At 42.8% G+C, this 23,309-nt stretch overlaps 1 protein-coding gene across 1 annotated transcript in view; it reads right to left on the bottom strand.

The window, feature by feature from the left end:
• The window catches only part of MAGI1 (membrane associated guanylate kinase, WW and PDZ domain containing 1), a 496,147-nt gene that overhangs the window by 97,701 nt on the left and 375,137 nt on the right, over nt 1–23,309 (bottom strand). The window contains exons 3-4 of the mRNA XM_065408270.1: nt 20,040–20,159; nt 2,320–2,526 (exon numbers count right to left, since the gene is read on the bottom strand). Of these exons, the coding sequence (XP_065264342.1) occupies nt 2,320–2,526; nt 20,040–20,159 (327 nt within the window). The remainder of the gene's footprint in view (nt 1–2,319; nt 2,527–20,039; nt 20,160–23,309) is intronic.

The raw sequence follows: 23,309 nt of genomic DNA, 5'->3' as shown, positions 1-23,309 counted from the left end.
ACACTGAGCGCTTGCAACGCACATGGAGCTCAACCATCTCGGAAATGAGGCAATTTATTTCTCTCTGCTTCAAGTTTCCTGGTTGTGAAAATGGGAATAACGTCGTTCACTGCTTCCACGCCTCACAGGAGCATTGTGAGGAGTAATTAACACTTGCACAGCGGCTGAAGAGATGTGAAGCCCTATATAAATCATAAGGACGCTACTTGGAAGTTCTGGGCTACCAAGATCCAGGACCAGGGTTTAAATCCTAAGGGCTTGAGCCAGTTCCCAATGACCTCAATGGAATCTGGACAGAGCCATTTAGTCTCTTGCTCTGAGCCTGCCAGCAGTGAGCAGCGGGGTGGTCAGCCTCTGGCAGGGGACAGCTTTCACACAATGCTCCTGGTCTGTTGGCCAGAGGGGCAGCACCATAGTTTCATGCAGTTTAAGGCCACAAGGGACTGTTAGATCATGTAGTCTGACCTCCTGCATTTCACAAGCCACCAAATTTCACCCAAATACCCTCATGTTGAGCCCAGTGACTTCAGTATAATTAATGGATTTTAGTCCTTGGGAGACTAAACTCTTGGGTGCCACAGGCAGAGAACTGGAGACCCTGAGGTGCCAGCGATTGGAGGGAATTGATAAGGTGAGATATGCCTAGGTGATCCATGCCCCGGCTGCAGAGAAAGGCAGAACAAAACCAAAGTCCCTGCCAATCTCACTTGGGGAAAAATTCCTTCCTGACGCTAAATCTGGTGATCAGATAGACCCAGAGCATGTGGGCAAGACATCTGCCAGACATCTCAAACAGAGGATTATCTGTACCATCTCAGAGCACTGGTCCACTCCAACTGGTATCCCATCTCCAGTTGTGGCTGATCTTTGATGGTTCAGAGGAAGGTGAAAAAAAAACAACCCAGATTGTGCATCAGAGAAAAAAAAGTTCCTTCAAGACCCCTGCAGGCTGAAGCATGAGATCAGATTAACATCAGAGAGATCAGTGTGAGACCTGTCGACAGGCACAGGACATTTTAGAAATTGAAACTCCAGGACTTCTTAAGCAGACCGAGTTTGCTTTCACGTCTCATTGCCCCTCTGTGGGCCAGCCCCAGCCTGCTTGGGGATGTACCACAGGGAACAGAAGAAGGAGTAAACTGTACGTGCTTGAGGAGCCCTTGGTGTAGGTAAGAAATATGTGGCCAGCAATTAAAAGGAAAAAAAGTGGGGGGAAAGAGTGACCCCACAGAGCCCAGGTTACAATGGGTAGAAGTGTCAGTGGTCATGAACACTGCCTTGACTTTTTGCAGCCTGGCTGAAAATCAAGCGAAAACGGCAGAGGGAAAAGTCACAGGTGGAAGTGAGGATCTACGCATATTTGGTTTCCAACAAAATAGCTTCCTACACATTGTTCAAAATATTTCAAGACGACAAAGAGTTTCAGATTTTCATTAAAACTTTTGCAATAGCAGCTGTTTTTAATAGTCCACAGGAAAAGGTTCAGAATGTTTACACGCTCTCCAATACTACATCACGTCTTTTTACGAAACAGCTTCAACCTCTCCATGAGCAAAATGATTCGTGTGATGCTTATAAGGATTTAAAATAATTTCTTTTACTTTCCACTAGGTGCTGTCCAATCATTCTGAACATACACTCCTGTCAGGTGGGCTCCATCTCGTTTGGAATTGATGGAGTCATCTAGATCTATCCTAATGCAATTGAGAGCAAAATCTGGCCCTACTGAATTCAGGGGACACTATTAAAGGAACATGAACGTACCTCAAATGACAAATGTGCCCCATCCTGTACACTAGCTGAGAAATTCTCAATTATTCTACACAGCAAGAGATATCTACTCAGAGCTACTTCCCATTTTAGAGGCATCTATGATTATGTAAGACTGTAAAATTAAGTGACTACATGAGGTTCTGAAGAAAATATACAACTTCTCCCTGTGCTGTTTAATCAGACTCTGACCATCATTAATATAAGATATCAAAAAGGTAAAGATGCAATGAATTTTCTTAGAATTCTCTAATCTTCTTCATTTACCAAATTAGCTATGTTGAGTATAGTGATAGGTTAAGGGGGTGAAATGGAATCAAGGGCTATATAATTTTGCATGGGAAACAGATACACATCTAGGTTAAACTATTTTTAAACTATTCTGTGAGCTAGGGAAAATGTGTTGTTAATAGAAGACAGTAGAAATACTTCTAACCCAGATTACAATGTGGTTCAATCCAGAACTGGCAGCATTGCAGGGCTCCTATTGAGAGGGGGGGGAAAATGCAATGTATCCTATAATATGGACAAGAATATTTTTTGCTTTACCTGTAAAGCTACTGTTCATTTCAGGGACGTCATCCTCATCCTCATTCTCCGTATGCACTATGCCAGCATTTTGCATATCATTATAAGACTTGGTTCGTTTTGGAGTCGACTGCTTGGAGTTGGACTGAAGGTTTTGCAAAGCATCAGTGGTAATCACTTTCCCACTGACGGGTTGGCTGGGAGGCTTGGGTGTTCCATAATAGTTACCTAGGCAATAGAAACACATTTGCATGTTCAAAAAAGTAGATTTTAAGCAGCAAGTTTTTTATTCTTCTTCTTATTTCATCAAAACCTCTTTCTCCCCGCAAAAGACAAAAAAAATGGTTCTTGTTTTTCAAACTATATTTCACTTCTGGAATAGACTAGAAAGATTTCTTTCCTTTTAATTTATTCATGTTGAATTTAAAAGTAGAAGCGAGGGTTGCATTGTTTAGGTGCACTGAGCGAACAAGGACTAAAACAAAGGCAGCTGTGGTGAATAGCAAAACTTCATCTCATTACATTTGAATTTCAATTAGTGGCCTTTTTATATGTATGCACCACACAATGCTGTGTCAGATTTAGAGTGAGCCCTGCAGAAAATAAAAAATTCATTACTGCTATCACCAGATAAGTGATGAAAAGCTGGGATGACCTGCTTTAATAGAAGAGTTCTTTTGGGTGGCTGTTGCATTTTTGAAAAAGTAATCTCTCTCTAAAGTAACACTTTGTCAAAGGAAAACACCAAGTGCCACCTGCTTTCTTCAAAGAGGAATTTCAGCTGTTGGGGTCAGTTAGGGTAGAAGTGAACGAGCCAAATCTTTAAAGCAAGACTCTTAGGGGCAAATATCACCCTTGCCTTGGTTATACCCACATGCAACTCTCAGGGGCAATTTTGATCCTTTCAGTGAAATCCCATCTTATGGCAAATTCACTACAAGTGCAGGTTCGTTCTAGCCCGGATAGGAATCTTCATAGTGAAATATTTCAGCATTTCCATTCTACTTCACTTTGCAGAAGCACTTATGAACTCCCGTCATTTAGACCCCATTGCGCTAGGCACTGTATGAACACAGAGCAAAAAGCAAGTCCCTGTCCCAAAGAATTTATGACAAGTGAATTTATGATATTCAGAATACAGTTTATATTATTTGCGATTATAAGCAAACAAGTCTATATTTAAGATATCAGTTATCCATATCAGTTTCAACAATTATTACATATTTTAATTTCTTCCCTTGGGTCACAGAAATGGACTTAAAATATTGTCAATTTAAATATAGTCTTTTATTCTCAGGGATCCCAAAGCAGTTTCAAAAATACATTTTTACCTCTCTACCCCCAATATAAATGTGCATGTTTATATATGCACATACATTCTCTATAAACATTATTTATATCAGCCATAATTGTTTTCCAAATTCTACTCTGAAAACACACAGGTAAATTTGATTACATTATGCATTATATCTACAGCTAACTAGATTACCTATAAGGAAATAACGAGAGAATAATTTGGCATAAAAGTTTTATCAGAATCCAACTCTTGCTGATAAAACCTTTTTAGTGCACCATACCATCCTATATACTGTATATTCTCTCCCTCTTATACATAGAGACATTCAGAGTACCCAATGTGTGTGTGTCTATACACATATACACACAAAATGCAGATTATCCCAAATAAATACACATGAAACCTATACACCACACCAAACCATCATATACTGTATATATATGCCATATCTATGACAAACAAAAAACCCCTGCCTATAGGAGAATGTGTTGTATGTGTTTAAAATTAATAAACGAGTTACACACAGATGTAGACAAACCCGCTGTACACGCAGCTAAAATGCAGTAATCCCTAGGTTTGCAGTAGAACAGGCAGTTATTTTACAATGCCCAGTTACAGCTCACTAGAGCTTGATGTGGAAATCACATACATTATGAATTTTAATTCATAAAACATAACGTTTATCTGAACGGCCATTTGAGTGGTTGAATCAATCTTCTCCTTTCAAGCTTCTACTCTAGTCCATCCCTGAAGCTCTATTTCCATTGGCCTTCGGGGTGAGTTAAGACAGGAATCATGCCCGAGCAGTCTGAGGGTTGTGTGCAGGAAGGAGAGTGAAAAACCAGGCAAACACCTGTGGGCCCTGTGAAGGGCATGCGGCTAGATTGGGGCAACAGGGAGTGAGAAAGAGTCCAACCAGGAGAAAGGATCAGCCGAGTTCATCGGGGAGGGCCTGCGAAAGGAAAACCAGCTTCTGCTGCTAAGCAAATCCCAGTATGCCTTCCCGGCTTACCCTGCACAAAGCTCTTACCCATCGCACTGCCGTCTTAGAGTACAAGGACTAGGATTCAAAATTCACGGTTTCTGGAAATCAGAGGGACTCCCTTCTCAGAGCATTTAGCGATGTAGAAACGCTATGACAGCAACGCACAGAGCTTCGTTCTTGGTAAGCAACATTCAAGTATCTATAAAGGATCAAGGAGTAAACTCCGTAGAGCAGAGCAATGTTCAGCATTACCTTTTTGTTTTAGTCTTCATTTCGGAATCTTAAATGTACACAGATGCATAATTTATAGGGAGAAGGAAATGACTTCCTCTGGAAAGAGCCCCTAATGGGGATGTCGAATCTTACAGCAGGTGCAGTCTCTGCTAGACAAATGATTCTTACGTTCTATATGCTGCAAGAATATTTTATGGAGGAGGAGGAGGAGGAGGAATGTGAGAGAGAAAGGAGGGGGAACATAAAAGAGGTAGGACGAGAAGATAATCTATCCTACTCTATTTTGTACTTCTCCAGAGATTCAATATTACTTGGTTATTTCTTTTTTAAGCTTTGTGTATTTTACGAATATATAAAATACCTGGGTAGCAATTCAGCTTGTATGTGTGGCACTGAACACAGATACTTTGTCCAGCATTTATTTCAGTGATTTTGTAAGCTGTTAGACCTACAAATATGTAACACGTGTAAAGTTTTAGACAAAGGATATATAGGTGTGTAATGGGGACAGAATTTTGATAATCTTGGTAAGTATGTAACACAGATGTGCTGAAGAAGTCTCTTGGGGACCCCTTTGTTAAAATTCCACCACCAAATTCAAGGAAAGGCTAGGATGATTTCTCCCTGCCTCTGATGAGTTCACCCCCCTCTCATCTCTTCCAGTAATTATTTAGACCAATGGGTCTCAACCTGTGCCCAACCAGCACACAGCTGCAGCCCATGTGACATCCTCAGGGCCAGACAGGTAGTATGTATATATATGGTTTGGATGCGGCCACATAACACAGAGAGCTGCTTGTGTGGCTCACAATGGTAAATAGACTGAGAACCACTGGATTTAGAGAGAGTGTTCATAAAAACATGAGTAGTGGCAATCACTTTCTGAAAAAATCAGGCAAAAATGTCTCAAGTTTGACAACCAAAGTCACTAGTCACTTGGTCAGTATTTTTTTAAATTATTTTTTTGCTTTTGGAATATATCATATTGAATCCACACATTTGTTTTTCCCCCAAGGGAGAATATCACCAAACTTCCCTAAAAACACCTTTAATTCCCCTCTTACTTCCAATTACCCAAATTACTCATCTACTCATATTTTTTCAAGCTATACGTTACAATGTCTGCACAGTAGAACCTCAGAGTTCCAAACACCAGATTTACGAATTGACCAGTCAACCACACACCTCATTTGGAACCAGAAGTACACAATCAGGCAGCAACGGCGTCCCCCCCACCCCCCAAATAAATAAATACGCAAATACAGTACAGCACTGTGTTAAACGTAAACTACTAAAAAAATAAAGGTGAAGCAGCATTTTTCTTCTTCATAGTAAAGTTTCAAAGCTGTATTAAGTCCATGTTCAGTTGTAAACTTGAAAGAACCACCACAACATCTTGTTCAGAAGTACGAACATTTCAGAGTCACGAACAACCTCCATTACGGGGGTGTTTGTAACTCTGAGGTTCGTATGTATTTCAATGCGGCAATACATTTAGACTGTCTGTTTAACTTAAAATGGATGGTCCTTGGGGTAGGAACTGATTCTTTTTCTGTGTTTTGCCAGGGTATCTTGAAGATAAAAACTCACCATGAATAAAAATCTCAACCTGCGGAAATGCCATACCACAGCCTGGCTCTCAGGACATCAACCGGAGACTACTAGAACCAATGGAAATTTTCTTGTGTGTCTAAAATTTGTGTTCACTGCATTCAAATGAGTATATTTCTCTTCACTGCTCAGTTCATTTGGAAGGTGCTGCAACAGAGCACTGGGCCTTTGGAGCATGAATGGGCCCCAGGGCTCCTGTTACAACCTTTGGCTCTTTAATAATGGATGCTGTAACTAAAGCTCACGTTTGCTCCCACGCATGTACTCTACAAGAAATGGCATCTACAGCTTCCAGACTCGTGGGTACAGAAGCAGACAGGGGAGATGCGCGGTCAATGAAAGGGTTCTCTCTGCACCATTAGGCAGAAGGGCTGAGAGGGAGACAACAGATTTGTGGGGGCGGGAAGCTATTTTGTGGCATCTGCCAGGTTTTCCCTTTTCAAACAAAACCAGCAACATTTGGTATAATTGTCATCTCCTGAAAGTGTGTAAACGTTGAAGCTGGGCTGCCACCATTTAACTTCCAACACAATCAAGCAACAACCCAAAACAAACATCGCCTTTTGTCACTGACTGTAATTAGCAGCAGTTTGGCCTTGATTTTGACCAATGCAAAAAACCAACATGTCAATACTGAATGTAGCTCTCTCATATCTGCTCACATGTCTCACATTTTTTAAAAAAATATTTGAATCTATATCAAGTAGTTTCTCTGATCCTCTGAGATTCCTCTTTTTAAAATTCTTCTGTTTATTTTTTACAGAGCTGGTTGAATAGTTTTTAAAATATCCCTCATTTCATGATCAAAATTTAAAATACTTCTGTTTGGTTTGCTGTTCTTTGGGTGAAAAGTCACATCACTTCCTATTAATGAGTATTTGGACTACCATAAGGAAGTCAGTCTTGAAAGCCTCAAAAAGCTTAGTACAAATGATCATCCATTCAGAAAATTTCTATTGGAATTTTGAGTATTTGCTATTTGTTGTTTTTTCAACTTCTATATCAATTATTTCAATCAACCAATCAGGAAGAGGCAACACCACCCTCTGTCTTAGCAACCCAGCCACACACCATGAATAACAAACAGTGAACAGTCAAAGCAAAGAGTTTATGAACCACCCATAAGCTGGAAATTATTTGTTTCAAGTATCCTGCTAATAAACATAAAGAATGTATACATGAAAAGGCAACTTAGCATTGGTTTGTGAAAAATTTATGAACCAAAAGGGGCTAAATTCATAACAAATATAATTTGTACTGAATCATCCACTCAGCTCTAATTATTAACAACATCTTACCCTTACAGCATACAACACCCATTATCCCAGAGGATCCTAAAGCATTTTACAAACGACATACAGTAGTTATGGCCTGACTTTCAGAGGTGCTGTGCTCCTACAGAAGTCAATGGGAGATCTGGAGTGCCCCTGGCAGCTCTGAAAATTATGTCTGCAGTTCTGAATTCACTGCAAAGCATAATTTTGCAATGATAAAAGAAAAGCCCTCTCTTTGCACTGAGGAGCTAACACTTCAGAGGACACATACTATCTTCAGAGCTCCAATATTGTGCTTTGACAATGTTTCTACTAATGGCTTACGTCTTAAAAAGCAGTCTCTGTTGCATTCTATATTAATTCAAAATGACATTCTGGGGAAGAAATGTAGATAAATACGAAAATTAAGCAAGGTCTTGACATGCAGAATCAAAATGTAATTATTAATGTAATTTGTTTTTTGAGCCGTGCCTCTTTTGTCCGCTCTCCAGAAGAGCCAAAATGATTGACCCTTAATTTTACTAAAAGTGCCTCTGTTCATCTAATCCAATGAGAGTGCTCGTGTCTGGTTAGCACAAGACGAATTGATTCCTGGAAGTGGAGATAGGGCTACAGTGTTTTAGCTGTTCACTTCCCAGACTGTATTTGGCTACGGATTTCTACGTTTAGATGTCAGATCTGGCTGCTGTCTGCAGGAATCACCTAACTGCAACCCACATTGATTAGCAATTGCCTTGAGGAAACTCAGAGTATCCAGGCAACCAAGAGGCGGCCAGGGATGTAGCATCTGGAACGGGAAGCAAAGCACAGCATGGTTTTGCAGTCGGCAATGAAAGAGAGCACTGAGAAATTAAATTACAATGTATGTAAATCAAATCTCCTTTATATTTCTGATTCTCTTGAGGCGGTTCAAAATGGGCTAGCTGAGAGATCAGTCTGGATGTTTTGTTGGGAATTAGCCAAAATGTTACAATAGGCATATTTTAATTTATGGCTTAAATTCTTGGGTAACAACCAAGAATCTTGCATTATGATCTCATTGGCCAAATAGGCTGGGATTTTCATTTGGGCTTAATGAATACGGGGATATGGACACCGAACTCCCTTAGGGTCCATGAAAAACCGAGACATAATAAATAACTTCAAAATCGTTTTCTACCATGTGGATGTATCAAAATCATCACCATTATGGTGAACGACAGCTAACAGAAAATCATTAGCTATCACTCCACCCACATAGCTATTGTTCAATCTGTATATAGCTGCATGCAAACAGATTTAATGCACACAACAGTCTATCTTATAATAAATTAAACAAAGATTTTCACAGAGCTAAAACTACGATATCCTCCACTTCCCCAGTTATGCTTTAGCATTGCAGCACAGTTTGTGTGTGTGTGGGGAGGGGGGGCGGGGGTCTGACCGTAACAGGCAAGCAGGGATATCTTGGCACCACAGGCTGTGGTTGACTCTGTGAACTCAAGACTCTTTCCTGAAGTCAGGCAGGGACCATTAATGTTAACATCACATTGGAGTATCTGTTGTACACACACAATCTGGTATGTATATACAAACACAGGTGCATACATATAGGTATATATAAATACACACCCAAAAGTGCTGTGAAGTAGATCAGATTGCTATGCACACCATATGCTCTATCTAACGTGAACCCACAAAAAGCAAGGAACAGTACATATGTTCTACTACTCCCACCACAAACACTTCCCTTAGCATGACAACGACCATACACCACAGACTATTCATCTCAGCCTTACTGCTGAGCCTTTTCACACATAACCCCGTACCCCAACATGGTCATGCGTGTTTGATGCGCTAGGTGGTTATGTTGGACGAGGGTAGTTTGGAGAAGGATTGTGTGCACAAGGTGGTTCTGAGGGGGATGGAAGGCTGGTGTCCTAGGAGGCCAGAGTGCAGGTTGCAGAGTACATGGGCTGTAGTATGTGATTGTTGTAGTGGAAAGGGGTAAGGAGCATGCCCGTAGACGGAAGCGTAGAAGGTGTGCACTATTAGGTGGCTTACCCTTTCACCGCCTTGCTCTTAGGGCTAGGTGTCAGGTATGTTGTGTGCATAGCAACCCTAATGGCTTCATAACAAAGATTTTTGTGTATTATTTCATACAGGTTCTTTGAATGCTTCAGTGTAAGGTGGGAGTTGGATGAGGTGGAGGTAGGGGCCAGATCTCTGAAACACAGAAGTACAGCTGCAGCAGAAAATATTTTGTCTGTTAGTAGCCACATGTGAGTCCTTCCTTGCTGCAAGATAAAACGTGCCAGAAAGCCTAGCTCACAATTGATAATATTTCATGTGTGTTCAGTGCCCGTCAATGAGGCTCCTATCATCAATCGCTCCTGTATTCCCAACCTCCACTGATCAGACTTGTGTGCATAGCACATACTGTGTCCGTAGCAGGTAAAAATAACCCTAAATCTAACATTCAAGCGCCCCCCTCAAAAAAAGAACAAAACCCCTCGGTCCTTTGTGCTAGAAATCCTCAGGATCAACTTCTCTACCAAGTTTTGAGTCGACAGGCAATGCTTTTAAGAGATAGCTGTCCACAATGAAGAGTAGTGCTACCGAGGAAAAAGTTTAGCCAGAGCCAAAGATGTCCTATTAAAAATGTATGAGCCAGTCAAAAAATCCATAGAAAATTCAAAGGGCATAAAAATTAACCTTCTATGAAATTTCACACCAATTGTGTACCTATATTTTGAGAAAAATAGGAATTTATGTCCCATTTTAGAATGCAACTAACTAACTACACTCTTCCTTTTTACCAGAGAAAAGGAAAAGAAAAGCATGAAGTCAAGGGGGGGGGGGGGGGGGAAATCTTTCCACAATATGTAGATGTTAATAAGTGGATCTTTGACATGATCTAAAGGAGCCATTATGATTTATTGAGTCAATCTGTAGTACGGAGACGTTAATAAGCGGATCTTATCTTATTAAGCGGAACATGTTTGTTCCGCTACATGTGCATTCACAGCATCTGCCACCCCAGTCTTCTGATCTTTCTCTTCATGTTTTGCATACCATGGCCACAACACTCATTTCGGGGCTGTACAAAGTTGGCAAGACCCACAGAATGCAACTCAACAAAGAAACTAGAACAACGAAAAGCAGCCGTTCTATAGAAACGGATGAAGGAGGAGGGCCAGTGGACAGAAATATGAGCAGAACAAACCCATCAGAAATATTAGGCAAAAAGGAAGTTTCTTGGAATTCAAGTGCTGGTTTCTGAATGCATCCTGGGACTTTTGCTGCTATTCTAGATGGACCATTAAGGTAGCTGATTACAGTCATTAAGTACTTGTAATCAGGGTCCCTGTCTAAAGTAGCCAGTTTAATATTATATATGTTAATAAGTCACCCATTACTTTTTAAGTAATGAAACAAATGCGGATTACTTATTACTTTTCGTTTCAGAGTAGCAGCCGTGTTAGTCTGTATCCGCAAAAGTAACAGGAGTACTTGTGGCACCTTAGAGACTAACAAATTTATTAGAGCATAAGCTTTCGTGGGCTACAACCCACTTCTTCGGATGCATATAGAGTGAACCATATATTGAGGAGATATATATACACACACACACATACAGAGAGCATGAACAGGTGGGAGTTGTCTTACCAACTCTGAGAGGCCAATTAAGTAAGAGGAAAAAAACTTTTGAAGTGATTATCGTGGCACTCTCACAACGCCCGTCCCGAGAATGAAAGATGATGCCTTGACAATAATGCTCTATAATTTAACAACCCTTCACACATTACACATTACAGCACTTTTTCAGCTGAGGATCACTAAGTGCTTTATAAGCATTCATTAATGAAGCCGCATAACACCACAGTGACACTCAGCAGTCACCATTCAAGAGTCAACATTTGCAAACAGTACTCACAACCGTGTTTCATCACCCTGTGTGTTTGTACAGCACCTACTTCAAATGGGGTGCCGATCCTAAGTCTGCCTTTGGTCAAAGTAATGATATTAATAATTATAATCTGAGATACCACAGATTTACCTCTGTATTTGTCACAGAAAATAACTGCAGACACATTGCGGTATCTGTTGAGTTTTTAACGGGGATTATGATAGTTGTTACGATTCTCTTCTCCAGATCAGTAAACTGAGGCACAGAGCAGTTATCTGACTTACTCAAAGCCACACAGCGAGCCAGGGGAAGAAGCAGTGATTCAATATCCACTGAACAGGATTCCTGATGAAACTCATGGCACCTGGGGGAGCCATGATCTCTTCCTATGCAACGCATATGCAAAAGCAATGAGTAACCTATAGCATTACTTCCACGGCATCAGTAGGAGCTCTACGCACTGAATGCAGGGCAGGATCAGTCAAAAACCTGTGACTGCAATCATCACGGTGTTCTATTTGCCCCAGGGGCTCAGGTGAGGCATGCTCTAAATCAGGGGTGGGCAAACTTTTTGATCCAAGGGCCACATCAGGGTTGCACAACTGTATGGAGGGCCGGGTAGGGAAGGCTGTGCCTCTCCAAACAGCCTGGTCCCGCCCCCTATCCGCCCCCCCTCCCACTTCCCACCCCCTGACTGCCCCCCTCAGAACTCCCAACCCATCCACCCCCCCGCTCCTTGTCCCCTGACTGCCCCCTCCCACTTCCTGCCCCCTGACTTGCCCCCTCAGAACTCCCGACCCATTCAACCCCCCCCACTCCTTGTCCCCTAACCGACCCCCTGGGACCCCACCCCCATCCAACCCCGCCCGCTCCCTGTTCCCTGACTGCCCTCCCGACTCCTATCCACATCCCCGCCCTCTGACAGGCCCCCCAGGACTCCCACTCCCAACCCTCCCTGTTCCCCATCCCCTGACCGCCCCCCCAGAACCTCTGCCCCATCCAACCACCCCTTCCTCCCTGACTGACCCCCAGGACTCCCCGCCCCCTTACCATCAGCAGGAGCTCGCAGCCGCGACACCCGGCCAGAGCCAGCTGCGTCCCCCCATGCAGCCCAGCAGGAGCGGTGGGCCAGAGTGTGGCCCACGCAGCGGCGTGGCTGCAGGGGAGGGGGGCAGCGGGGGAGGGGCCGGGGACTTTTGCCCGCGTCGCTATAAATGGACTTTTTCTTTCTGAGGGGTGGACCATGCTAAATGTATCACCATAGGGTGATGGCATTACATTTGATCACATTGGATCACCATTCCACCCAGCATGCACACACCATAGAATCTCCCAGTGTCAGAGCAGTGCTACCAACTCTCGCCATTTGAAAGTGCATCTGATGGTATTGGATGTTTTACTTACGGGCCTAGCACCTGAAGCCGGACGATTACTGGAGAAACTCAGCTTTCATTAAAAATAATGTCGAGGAGAAAAAGCTTGAAAAGTAAAGCCTGGTCTGTGTTAACCTCCGAAACAAGAAGGCAAATTAAAAGAACCCAACACTTACTTAAAATCTCATGATTTTGGAACGTTTTGGTTTGGCAACACTTTTGGAGGAGATTCAGAATGTAAATGGGCTGGTGCAGCACTCGCCCACAGGGGAAAAGGTAGCACCCCCCGAGCCATTTGGAAGTAACTGCCATACCCACTTGCAGTACACAACCACAAGCTATATGGGTCCTAACTCAAGAGCTAGGCTACATATTCTTGAGTGCTATCTACTGACAATTATCTATTGACTATTTACATATAGACCAACAGAGCACTCTCATAACAGGCTGCATCCAATCCAATCTCCCAGCCTTCAGTTCTTTTCTCTTTCTAAAGCAGAATCCACAGTGTCCACGATGCAGTCAATATCCTGTGTGTTACCCTTCCTCTTATCACTCCTGTGGCCTGTTTTATAATCCTCCTTTCCCTCAGTAAGCTAAGTGCAAGAGAGCTTTTAAAATGATGTCAATTTTCACAAGGCTTCGCTGCTTCTTTTGGCCTTGCCCTCACTGTCAACTTTCCAAGTGCTACCTTAGCAAAGGGGAGGGAGGGTGGTGATGGCTTCTCATCAATTTCTGAAATAAAGACCTCTGAGATGTAGCAGGGCAGAGGCGTAATGTGCATGTAGAAGTAAAATTGGGATTTGCAGTGGTATCCAGCAATAAACGCATCACTAGATGCCTTGATAAACCCTCAAAAGGCAAACTCACCTTCTAATGTCAAAACACTCTCTATACTTCCTAGACTGTACTTCGATTAGACTACCAGAGAAACTACCAAAACATAAACTGGAAATGCATAACACAAGTAGGCACAGCATTTTTACTAATTTAGAATGTTTCTACCTTTGCGTGCTTCTTCCAAAAGTCCTGTAAACCCTGCCCAGCATGGAGTGCTTGCTAATCAAACCCAACAAAATCATGGCGCTAACATGTCAATTGAACTTCAATCACGCGGTTCTTCATTGCATACCATTCCCCCTTCCATTATGTTGTCTAATTAGATTATAAGCTCTCCAGGGCAGGAACTCAAGTCTCTTTTTCCTGTCTGAAAACCATCTAGAGCAATACATTCGTATTATTCTAAGAAGATGAAGAGCATCAAGGTTGATTTAGTTGGGGATTGGTCCTGCTTTGAGCAGGGGGTTGGACTAGATGACCTCCTGAGGTCCCTTCCAACCCTGATATTCTATGATTCTATGAAGGTGATAGTTATGTTGGTCTCCAGTAGACGTCTGTGAGACTTTCACTTTTGTTGAGTTGTACCTTACCTTCTTCTTTCGTATGGCTGGTGTAGAGCAGAAACTACAATTTCACCTGAAGTTGATCGAGTCAAATGGCTACATCAGGAGTAGCAGAAATTATTGAGTTCTATGAACCCAGTTTACAGTACGACATTAGTGGCAGCTTCAGGAGAATTCTAACCTCCACACTGATAATATATACAAATCGGGACTAGGGTAGGTAAAGAGGAGGAAAGGTAAAGGAAGAATAAAGTTGACTTGGAATGAAAAGCTGGACGAATAACCCAGGTATCTGAAGGGTTTAACTTTGTCTTCTCTATTTCTTTTAACAGAATCTGTTATGATCACAACACTGACTTTTAATTACATCACTGACTGGATCATAATCAAGATCAACACTGGTCAAACCAAATGTAAAGTATGTTTAACAACAAACAACAACAACAACAACAACAACAACAAACCTGTAAACAAATCTCACAAAGCCGGAAAAATCATTCCCTGGACTGTTATTTATTGCATATTACAATGGAATTGTATGTATCAAGATTCACACATCTCTATTATCATAATTATTTCTTTATTCGCATGGATTTTCCTTTGGAGAGTACAATGGATTTTCACATGTGCCAAGCACCAGAAAATCCAGTTGACATCAATGGAAGACGAGGCTGTTCAAACTCCTGAAAATGAGATGCCAACATTTTACATGCCTCTACTATACCAACCAATATTAAATTTCCCTGTATCATTAGCAAACGATTAAATCATCAGCAATATTCTTTTGAACTGGAAAAAATATCTGAAATATAAATAATATATGTTTAATCAGTTTCACATATAAACATGTGTACTGTGAAATGGCCATATTTAAACTGCCCCAACTGAACACACCATTAACTGAAAACTAATTTCCAGACTGTCCCAAGAGCCAGCTTAGAGACAGGTACTCATTTTCCCTTTCAAAGTGGAAAGGTCAAAAGAGGACTGGGATGTGATAGGGAAGCAGTTCAGCTGATCTATTTTGAGCATCATGACAAGGAAAACTAATTGAGTTTTATAGTTAGACACAGGAAAAGAAAAAAAGCTCACTTCGGGGTAGTTTTGCTATTGGAACATTAGCAGCGATGCTAATCAACTCATAGCAGCGGAAGAGCGAAGCCAAACTATAAAATTAGTAACGTCATGCAATGCTAAACCCATAAAGATTTGACATTGCAATCATTTCGCCCGGTGCAGCTGTAGGGGATGTTTAAAGGTGATGCTACAAAGGAGTATAAAAAGATTGGGTTTAAAAAAAATTCAGGACTTCATTATACAGCATAAAGAAGCAAAAAGGATGCAAAAAAACCAAAAAACCATTGTGGGCCAACTTTAAGCAGATAATTAGCTGTACTTCGGATTTCTTTTGCACATATTTTGCATTAGTTCCTTAAGGGCTGCAAAATAAGCATGTCTTCACCCACTTCCCTACTTATGTCAGGATCCATTTGGCAGTACTGATCCGCCCAGCACATGGCAATGTAGCTTGAGCGTGGTTTTATCTCCTTGTTGCTCTTGTTGTTTCTTTGATGGTGCATCACCTTCATCAATGTTGTAAGGTGATGAAGCACTGCTCTACAAATAATGGCATGCATCTAATTTATACCAAGGCCTCTTTACACAGCTCTATAAGTCTAAAGGGGCACTAAAGAAAGTATAAATATAACTCGTGCCCCCTTCAAGGCCCTGTTATCCGGCCAGAGTGGTGTAAAGGCACCGCAGTGGAAATGAGAATCAGACCCAGTGTTTAGAACACTAACTTATGGCCGGAAAACAGCAGTTATTTACACACAATTCTTAGGTCACAATGCCAAAACAATGGCTATCGTTTTTTATTTGTGAATTTCTCTCTGACTGAATCGTGCTTATATTGTAGACAGCAAATACACAAGTAGACTCTGGAAGGCTTTCCCCCTAACTACTATCATCTCCTAAAAGTTAACTCCCAGGACTCTGGGAGTGAAAGTCAGCACAAGATCATGGAAACCACACAACTTCCCCTACCATTTCTCATTGTAGAAAATCAGCCTCAGGAGCATGATCAGATATGTTCCTGATGGAGAACTTGATGGGAGAGAGAGACATAAATGAAGATGAGAGGGGAAGGAAACTGAGAAACAAGGGTTTGGTAAGGTGCATCAGTGGCTTTATGATAGCACATATCAGATTGGGACAGAACTCAGGGTGGACCAATCCTATGGAAATAATACTCTCAAACTCCAGGGGACTGGGAGCTCCTCAAATCACTCTTTAGCAGCATTTTTGTCTGGTCAAAGGACCTGGAGAGAGGGTGAGGTCTCCTTGGGGAGGGGAAATAAAATCAATTCCAGAAAACCACCCTGAAAAGGAACAAGTCTTTTAAATGGACAGGAGCAGAGACTGAAACAAAGAGCTGGATGATGAAGGATGCACAAGTGGGAGGATAAGAGAAAACGTGAGACAGCAGGAGGAAGAGAAATGAACAGAAAGGAGGAACGAGGCTAGAGGACCCTAGAAAAATGAACCAGTGGTGTGTAAACTTTTCTGGTCATCTTCCATTAGTATTTCATTTTCTCATATGGTTTTATTTTCAGGGACAGCATGTTCTCATGGCTACCACTGTGAGCGATTTTAACAGCCACGATACTGACTGGGGTTACTCAGAACCAGACGGCAAATGACTGGTGGAGTGCGCATCAAACGATGACCATATTTTCATCCATGACCCAAAACAACAGGGTATATTTCACTCAGCTAGATGGTCACGTGATTACTCACCTGACCTCTGCTGGGTGACATCACTAGACAGTCACCCCACCCAGCATCAGGTGTGCTCCTGGACAACTTTCCACATAGTCAACATAGACCATCACGCGTCCATGTCGGCCTTCACCTGCCCATTGTTAGAAGCTTCAAGAAAAGACGAACTTTCAGGAAACCTAACTGGGAGAAGTTCAGTGAAACCCTAGAATGAAGTATCGTTACCATCCCCTGGCTTTCCATCCCAATCAACAAAGCCTACAGCCTTTTCTGTGGAGCCACCTTCAAGGCTGTGTGTGTCCATTCCATGAGGCTATCACCCTGTCTAAATTCCTTGTTTAAATGCGAAATGTTCAAAACTATTGAAGAGGTACGAACAGTCTGGAGAGCCAGTTATTGCTGACCACTTAATACAGTCCTTAGATGCTACGAGACAAGCAAGATGGGAGGAAACAACAGGGAATATGAATTTCACCCATTCCCGCCAGAAATCATGGAAACTTCTGCGTCAACTTGGCTCAGCACAACCCCCACCAGTGCTGCCCTGTCCTCCTGTCAGCCCAAACCAAGTGGCTAGCCACTTGCTTCAGACTGCAAAAGTTCCCCTGAATAAGCTCTTAAAACAGCAGAGTCACAATGAAATGGCAGCAATTTAGATGACGTAATCCACTTAATCAGTGTATAGGAACATTCACAAGCACTGAATTAGACACTGTACTTAGCAACATCAAACCCGGAATGGCGACAGGATACAACAATATTTCACCAGAGTTCCTGAAACACCTTGGAACCAATGCCTGTCAATGGCTATCCAAATTCCTGATATGGGTTGTTAATGAGGGTAACCTGCCAAGGATCTGGAGGATGTCAAAAGTGATCCCCCTTTTAAAATCTGGAAAGGACCCACACAATGTGGCAAGCTACCGACCAATCTCTCTACTATCTATTGTCTTCAAAGTCCGGAGCAGCTTATCCTTCAGTGTATATCTCAGAGGTGGAGACAGCTCTCAGTGTCGACCAAGCTGGCTTCTGGAAGGGTCAAAGCACATGAGATCAAGTCCTAGCCCTTGTTACATATATAGAAAACAGGTTTCAACAAAACCTGAAGACAGGAGCTGTTTTCTTAGACCTGACAGCGGCCTACGATACAGTATGGCACACTGGTCTTCTGGTAAAATTATCAAGAGCTCTCTTAGCATGGGTTGAATGTCTACTTGTGAACTTCTACTTTGTGATAGGCATTTTCGGGTACATATCGGAGATTGTCTTCTCCATGCATTTGTTCAACCCAACGGCTTACCCCAAAGCTCCATGCTTGCGCTCCCCCTGTTCAATCTGTAGACAAATGACCTGCCACTGACTCAGTCACGCAAGTCTACCTATGCAGATGACATCTGCTGCAGTGCCCCGTTGTGCTCTTTCACCGAATTGGACAACATCTTGAACACCGACCTGGCCAAGATGGCAGCCTACTGTAGCAGTTTGTGCCTCCAACCAAGTGTGACTAAGACAGTTTCAAGCGTCTTCCAACTCCAAAGTGCAAGTGTCTTCCTCAAAAGGAAAATGATAAACACGAGACAAAACCGGTCTATCTGGGGGTCACACTGGACCTCTTTTTGACTTTCCACAACCATCTAGAAAAGACTGCTGCCAAAGTCAGGACCAGGAATAATCTAATCGGCAAATTAGCCAGCTCAACATGGGGCATAGGCACAGACACTTCGTACCCTAACTCTGGCACTGTGCTAATCCTCAGAGAAATACTGTGCCCGTGTGTGGTGTCAATCGCCTCATGCTAAATTGGTTGACATCAAACTGAACTCAACCATGAGTATCATCACAGGCACCCAGCGCCCCACTCCTATCCCATGGCTACCAGTTCTGAGCAACATGGTGCCATCTCTCCCCCCCACACACACACACATTCATTGCAAAGAGTCTACAGCCAGACTGATGGAAAAGCTATGTGCCAGTTCAGGTCTCCCACTGTTCACAGACATTTTCAGTCACCCCAGAGCACAACTTACGTCCAAGCGTCCAGTGTGGTCTCAACTGCCAGATTGAAATCTGTCAGCAGCAACCCTATGGCACGATGAGTGGTCAGCTAAAAACATCTGGAATGGTTTCCTTGTCACTGATCTAACAGTTCGACTGCCGGGATTTGACCTGTCAAGTCATTGTTGGACTCTGCTGAACAGATTCCAAACTGGCCAAGGAAGATGTGCAGCCAACCTCTACATATGGGGTCTGCACAATGACCCACTTTGTCACTCTGACCTTCGTCCGTCAATGGTGCATGTTGTTGACCAGTGTCAAGTGACTAGATTTCATGGTGGCCTTAGGGCCCTTCATTGTGCTGATGAAAATGCTATTGGGTGGCTCGGCAAGCACTTCAAATGCTACAAGAGGATGGCTACCGATGTAATTTTGTATGATAGGTAACTGAACTACCAGCAGGAAGAAAAACTTAATACCATAGTGATATGGGAATTCTCTACATTTCAAAGTAAGTGTATTAGGGTTGGTCACTAATGCAAAGAAAATGGACTGTGTCTTCGCTAGGATAAAAGGTGTGTAAACGCAAGTTAACCAACTGGAGACAAAATCCTAGCATAGTTTGTAGTTTTCACACAATTTATCAGGTCAAGTTAAAAACTAGGCTTCCCCCATAGCCTAACTTGACCTGCTAATTTGTGTGAAAACTGTGTACTGTCTTGCCTTCACTGGGATTTTATCTTGAGTTAGCTAACTAGAGTTAAGAACAGACCATCTTTTCCTTAGTGAAGACAAAACCTAAGAAGTAGATAAAGTCACTGGCCTACACACCTTTATAGTGACTATGTAAGTGTCTCCTTCAGCTTATGTTACTGAATCAGTTTCCCGCTATGCCATACCTTCATATGTTCCCACTTCAAGAAGAGTTCCACTCTGCTCAAGGTCCAGAAACTCCTGCACAGTCAGAAAGTTATAGTCCACACCAGGCACTTCTCCTTCTCGCGGAGGACGGGTTGTGCCTAAATGGAGAAAACTACAAATTAGTGCAACATCAATATTATCAGGAATTAAATGGGACATTGAAACATCTTCCAAGGAAATAACAGTATCAGGAAATTAATTCTCCCATGTCAGCTATGTGGAAAGAAACCTTGAGAGTCAGTTAGCACAAATTCTAGAATTTACAGCCCAACACAAATACCGAATAGGTGCAGTAATTCTGTCCTTCGCAGACATGTATTACCAATCGTTTTACCCTGCTGTATTCGCTGGGCTGTGCCAAATGATCTCTTGTGGCGTATGCAGAAAAGACATCTGCCAGAATTTGGTGTTGGGAACACACCAACAATTATGCCTGCGGCTAGTTTGGGATTTTATTTTACTGACTCTCCTGTGAGTTGCCAGCAATAAAATTCCTCACGCTACACAAAGTATGTTTCTAGATAAGGAGGCTTCTTTGCAGCTTCTATTTGTATGTCTCCAATGCAGCAACTCTCTCCTCTCACATCTCAGCTCAAGATATCTTTTCTCCCTTGTACGTACCTGTTAATTTCTCCCTACTTTTGCTATTACTTTTTACTTAGCACTAGAAAGTGTTGTGGGGCACAGTTGTTGTACAAAAATGTTAAAACTCACTTTCTCTCACACAGACACACACACACACCTGGTAGAATCATAGAATATCAGGGTTGGAAGGGACCTCAGACGGTCATCTAGTCCAACCCCCTTCTCAAAGCAGGGCCAACCCCAACTAAATCATCCCAGCCAGGGCTTTGTCAAGCCTGACCTTAAAAACCTCTAAGGAAGGAGATTCCATCATCTCCCTAGGTAACCCATGTACATGCTGGTACAGTAGGTTCATCCAAAAACTTCATTCCAGTTCAAGAAATATTACTGAGTATCCCTCATTTTAAGTACAGAGAATTATCTTAAACTTATATCATCTCTAAAAACTAGAATGATTTTTTTATATTGTATCCACAATTTGTTCTGGTAACGGTAAGATTACAAGTTTAAACATTCAAAAAATGTTTGAAAATACATGAGTGTGTTAAGGTTCTCCGGGTAAACAGCTCCTTGCCCCTGCTGTACCATCTCTGTTTCGCAAAGGCTATGTATAACATGAGCATGAATATATTGAAACAGAAACAGGAATACAACACCCAACCATTTGTGTGCCTGTCCATGACTGAATGAGTTGGCTAAAGTTCAATCCACACAAAATGGCAGTGACGGTAGTTGACAGGGCGGTATTGCTTTCTCTGTCAAGGGGCATGTCCAGAATTTGCCACTGAGGCTCATAGTGGGAGCTGGCAAAAACAAACACACACACACACACACACACACACACACACACACACACACACACACACACACACACACACACACACACACACACACACACAATCCACCCTGAACCTGGAAATATTTCAATGGAAAATGGAGACAAATTTTTCCTGTTTTTCTACCTGCCCTCCTCGTAACCTCATGATTCTCTTGGATTCCTGGCTGCTCCTGGAGTCTCAGATAATGGTGCTGGCCAGAGCAGCCCTTATCACTTATATTAGATATGGAATAATATAACCCTTCCTCACTGAACTCGACCTCCCCACATTCATGTTGATGTGACCTCCAGATTAGATTATTGTAGTAAGGTCTTCAAGGAGTTATCTGTGACCAGCATCTTAGAAGCTTCAGCTAGCGTAGAACAGGGTGGCCCATGACTTCACAACTGTCACCTCCTGGTCCCCCAGAGACTACTCCAGCTCCCAGTTTGCTGCTGGATGCAATTCAAGCTATTGACTTCAATCTACAATAAAAATCTGTATGGTTTGGAGTCTGGCTACTATTTCTGAGGCTGCCTGTTTCCCAATGCAGCATCCCAGAGACTGAGAGCAACTGGGACATAGCCCTTTGGTATGAATATGAGAAGTCTGGGAACAGGCTTCCCTCACTGGTGCATCATCTATCCTGAAATTCCGTTCTCCCCATCAGCTTAAGTTCAGCGAGTGTGATGGAAGAGGAGTCTTTTCACAACTTTTCGTTGCGGTGGCATATTCCACTGTGCTTTAGATCATAGGGTACAGTTCATTTAATTGATACTGATCGGTTTTAAGTTCAATAGTATTTATTTTCTTTAAGTGACTCCTGAGGCCACAGGATGTGCGAATTCTGTCAGTCTAACAATAAGTATGATGACACATTCACAGATATTAACACACATTCAACCTCAGAAGAAAGTGTAGCGTAAGATGCTTGGAGGGGTGTGGGCACTTTTGTCCACAATCAATCTGCTAGTTCAGGAATAACCTGAAAGCAGCAGAAAGCTATAGCACTAAAGGTACGTCTACACTACCTGCCGGATCGGCGGGTAGCGATCAATCTATTGGGGATCGATTTATCGCATGTAGTCTAGACGCAATAAATGGATCCCTGATCGCTCTCCCGTCGACTGCTGAACTCCAGCTCGGCAAGAGGTGGAAGCAAAGTCGATGGGGGAGCCGTGGCCGTCGATCCCGCACTGCGAGGACGCGAAGTAAGTAATTCTAAATCGATCTAAGATACGTCGACTTCAGCTACGCTATTCTCGTAGCTGAAGTTGAGTATCTTAGATTGATTCCTCCCCCAGTATAGACCAGGTCTAAGCCTGACTGCTCATTATTGGAGCACTCTTCCTTCCCGCCGGCAGAACCTCCTCAGCACAGGCATCTGCCTCAGCCCTCCACAAAAAGGCTGAACTCCATGACTGCACGTAGAAAGAAGTGGGGGCTCTTGGGAATTTACAGGGGAGACTGAAGCTCACAGAAGCTGTTCGGGCATAACGTTCCTGTCCCACTGACAACTTGGCAGAGGTTTTCAAGTGCCAGGGAAGGGGAAAGTAGGTTTCTATGCCATCCATTTGAAATATGGTCCACGAGGTCACTCCTGAGAAATCGGCACCGGGGGGGGGGGGGGGGGGGGGAAAGAGGATGCGAAGCAATGGTGACTTTACATCACCTTTGCACTCCTTGTATTCTTGGGCTGTCCAGGCCACTCTTGCTGATGCTCTAGCTGCAATGACCCCGTCCTCACGAACCATCTGCCAACTAAGAATAGCCAGCGCACAGCATGCGCCAGCCATACCCTGTTTTCCCCCGGCACACCTAAAGTAGGGGCTATGATGGACAGTA

Source organism: Emys orbicularis, chromosome 7 (genome assembly GCF_028017835.1).
Source record: "Emys orbicularis isolate rEmyOrb1 chromosome 7, rEmyOrb1.hap1, whole genome shotgun sequence".
In the NCBI taxonomy this organism is placed as follows: Eukaryota; Metazoa; Chordata; order Testudines; family Emydidae; genus Emys; species Emys orbicularis.
Note: the sequence above shows the minus strand (reverse complement) of the source record. Positions and strands in the feature narration are given on the sequence as shown.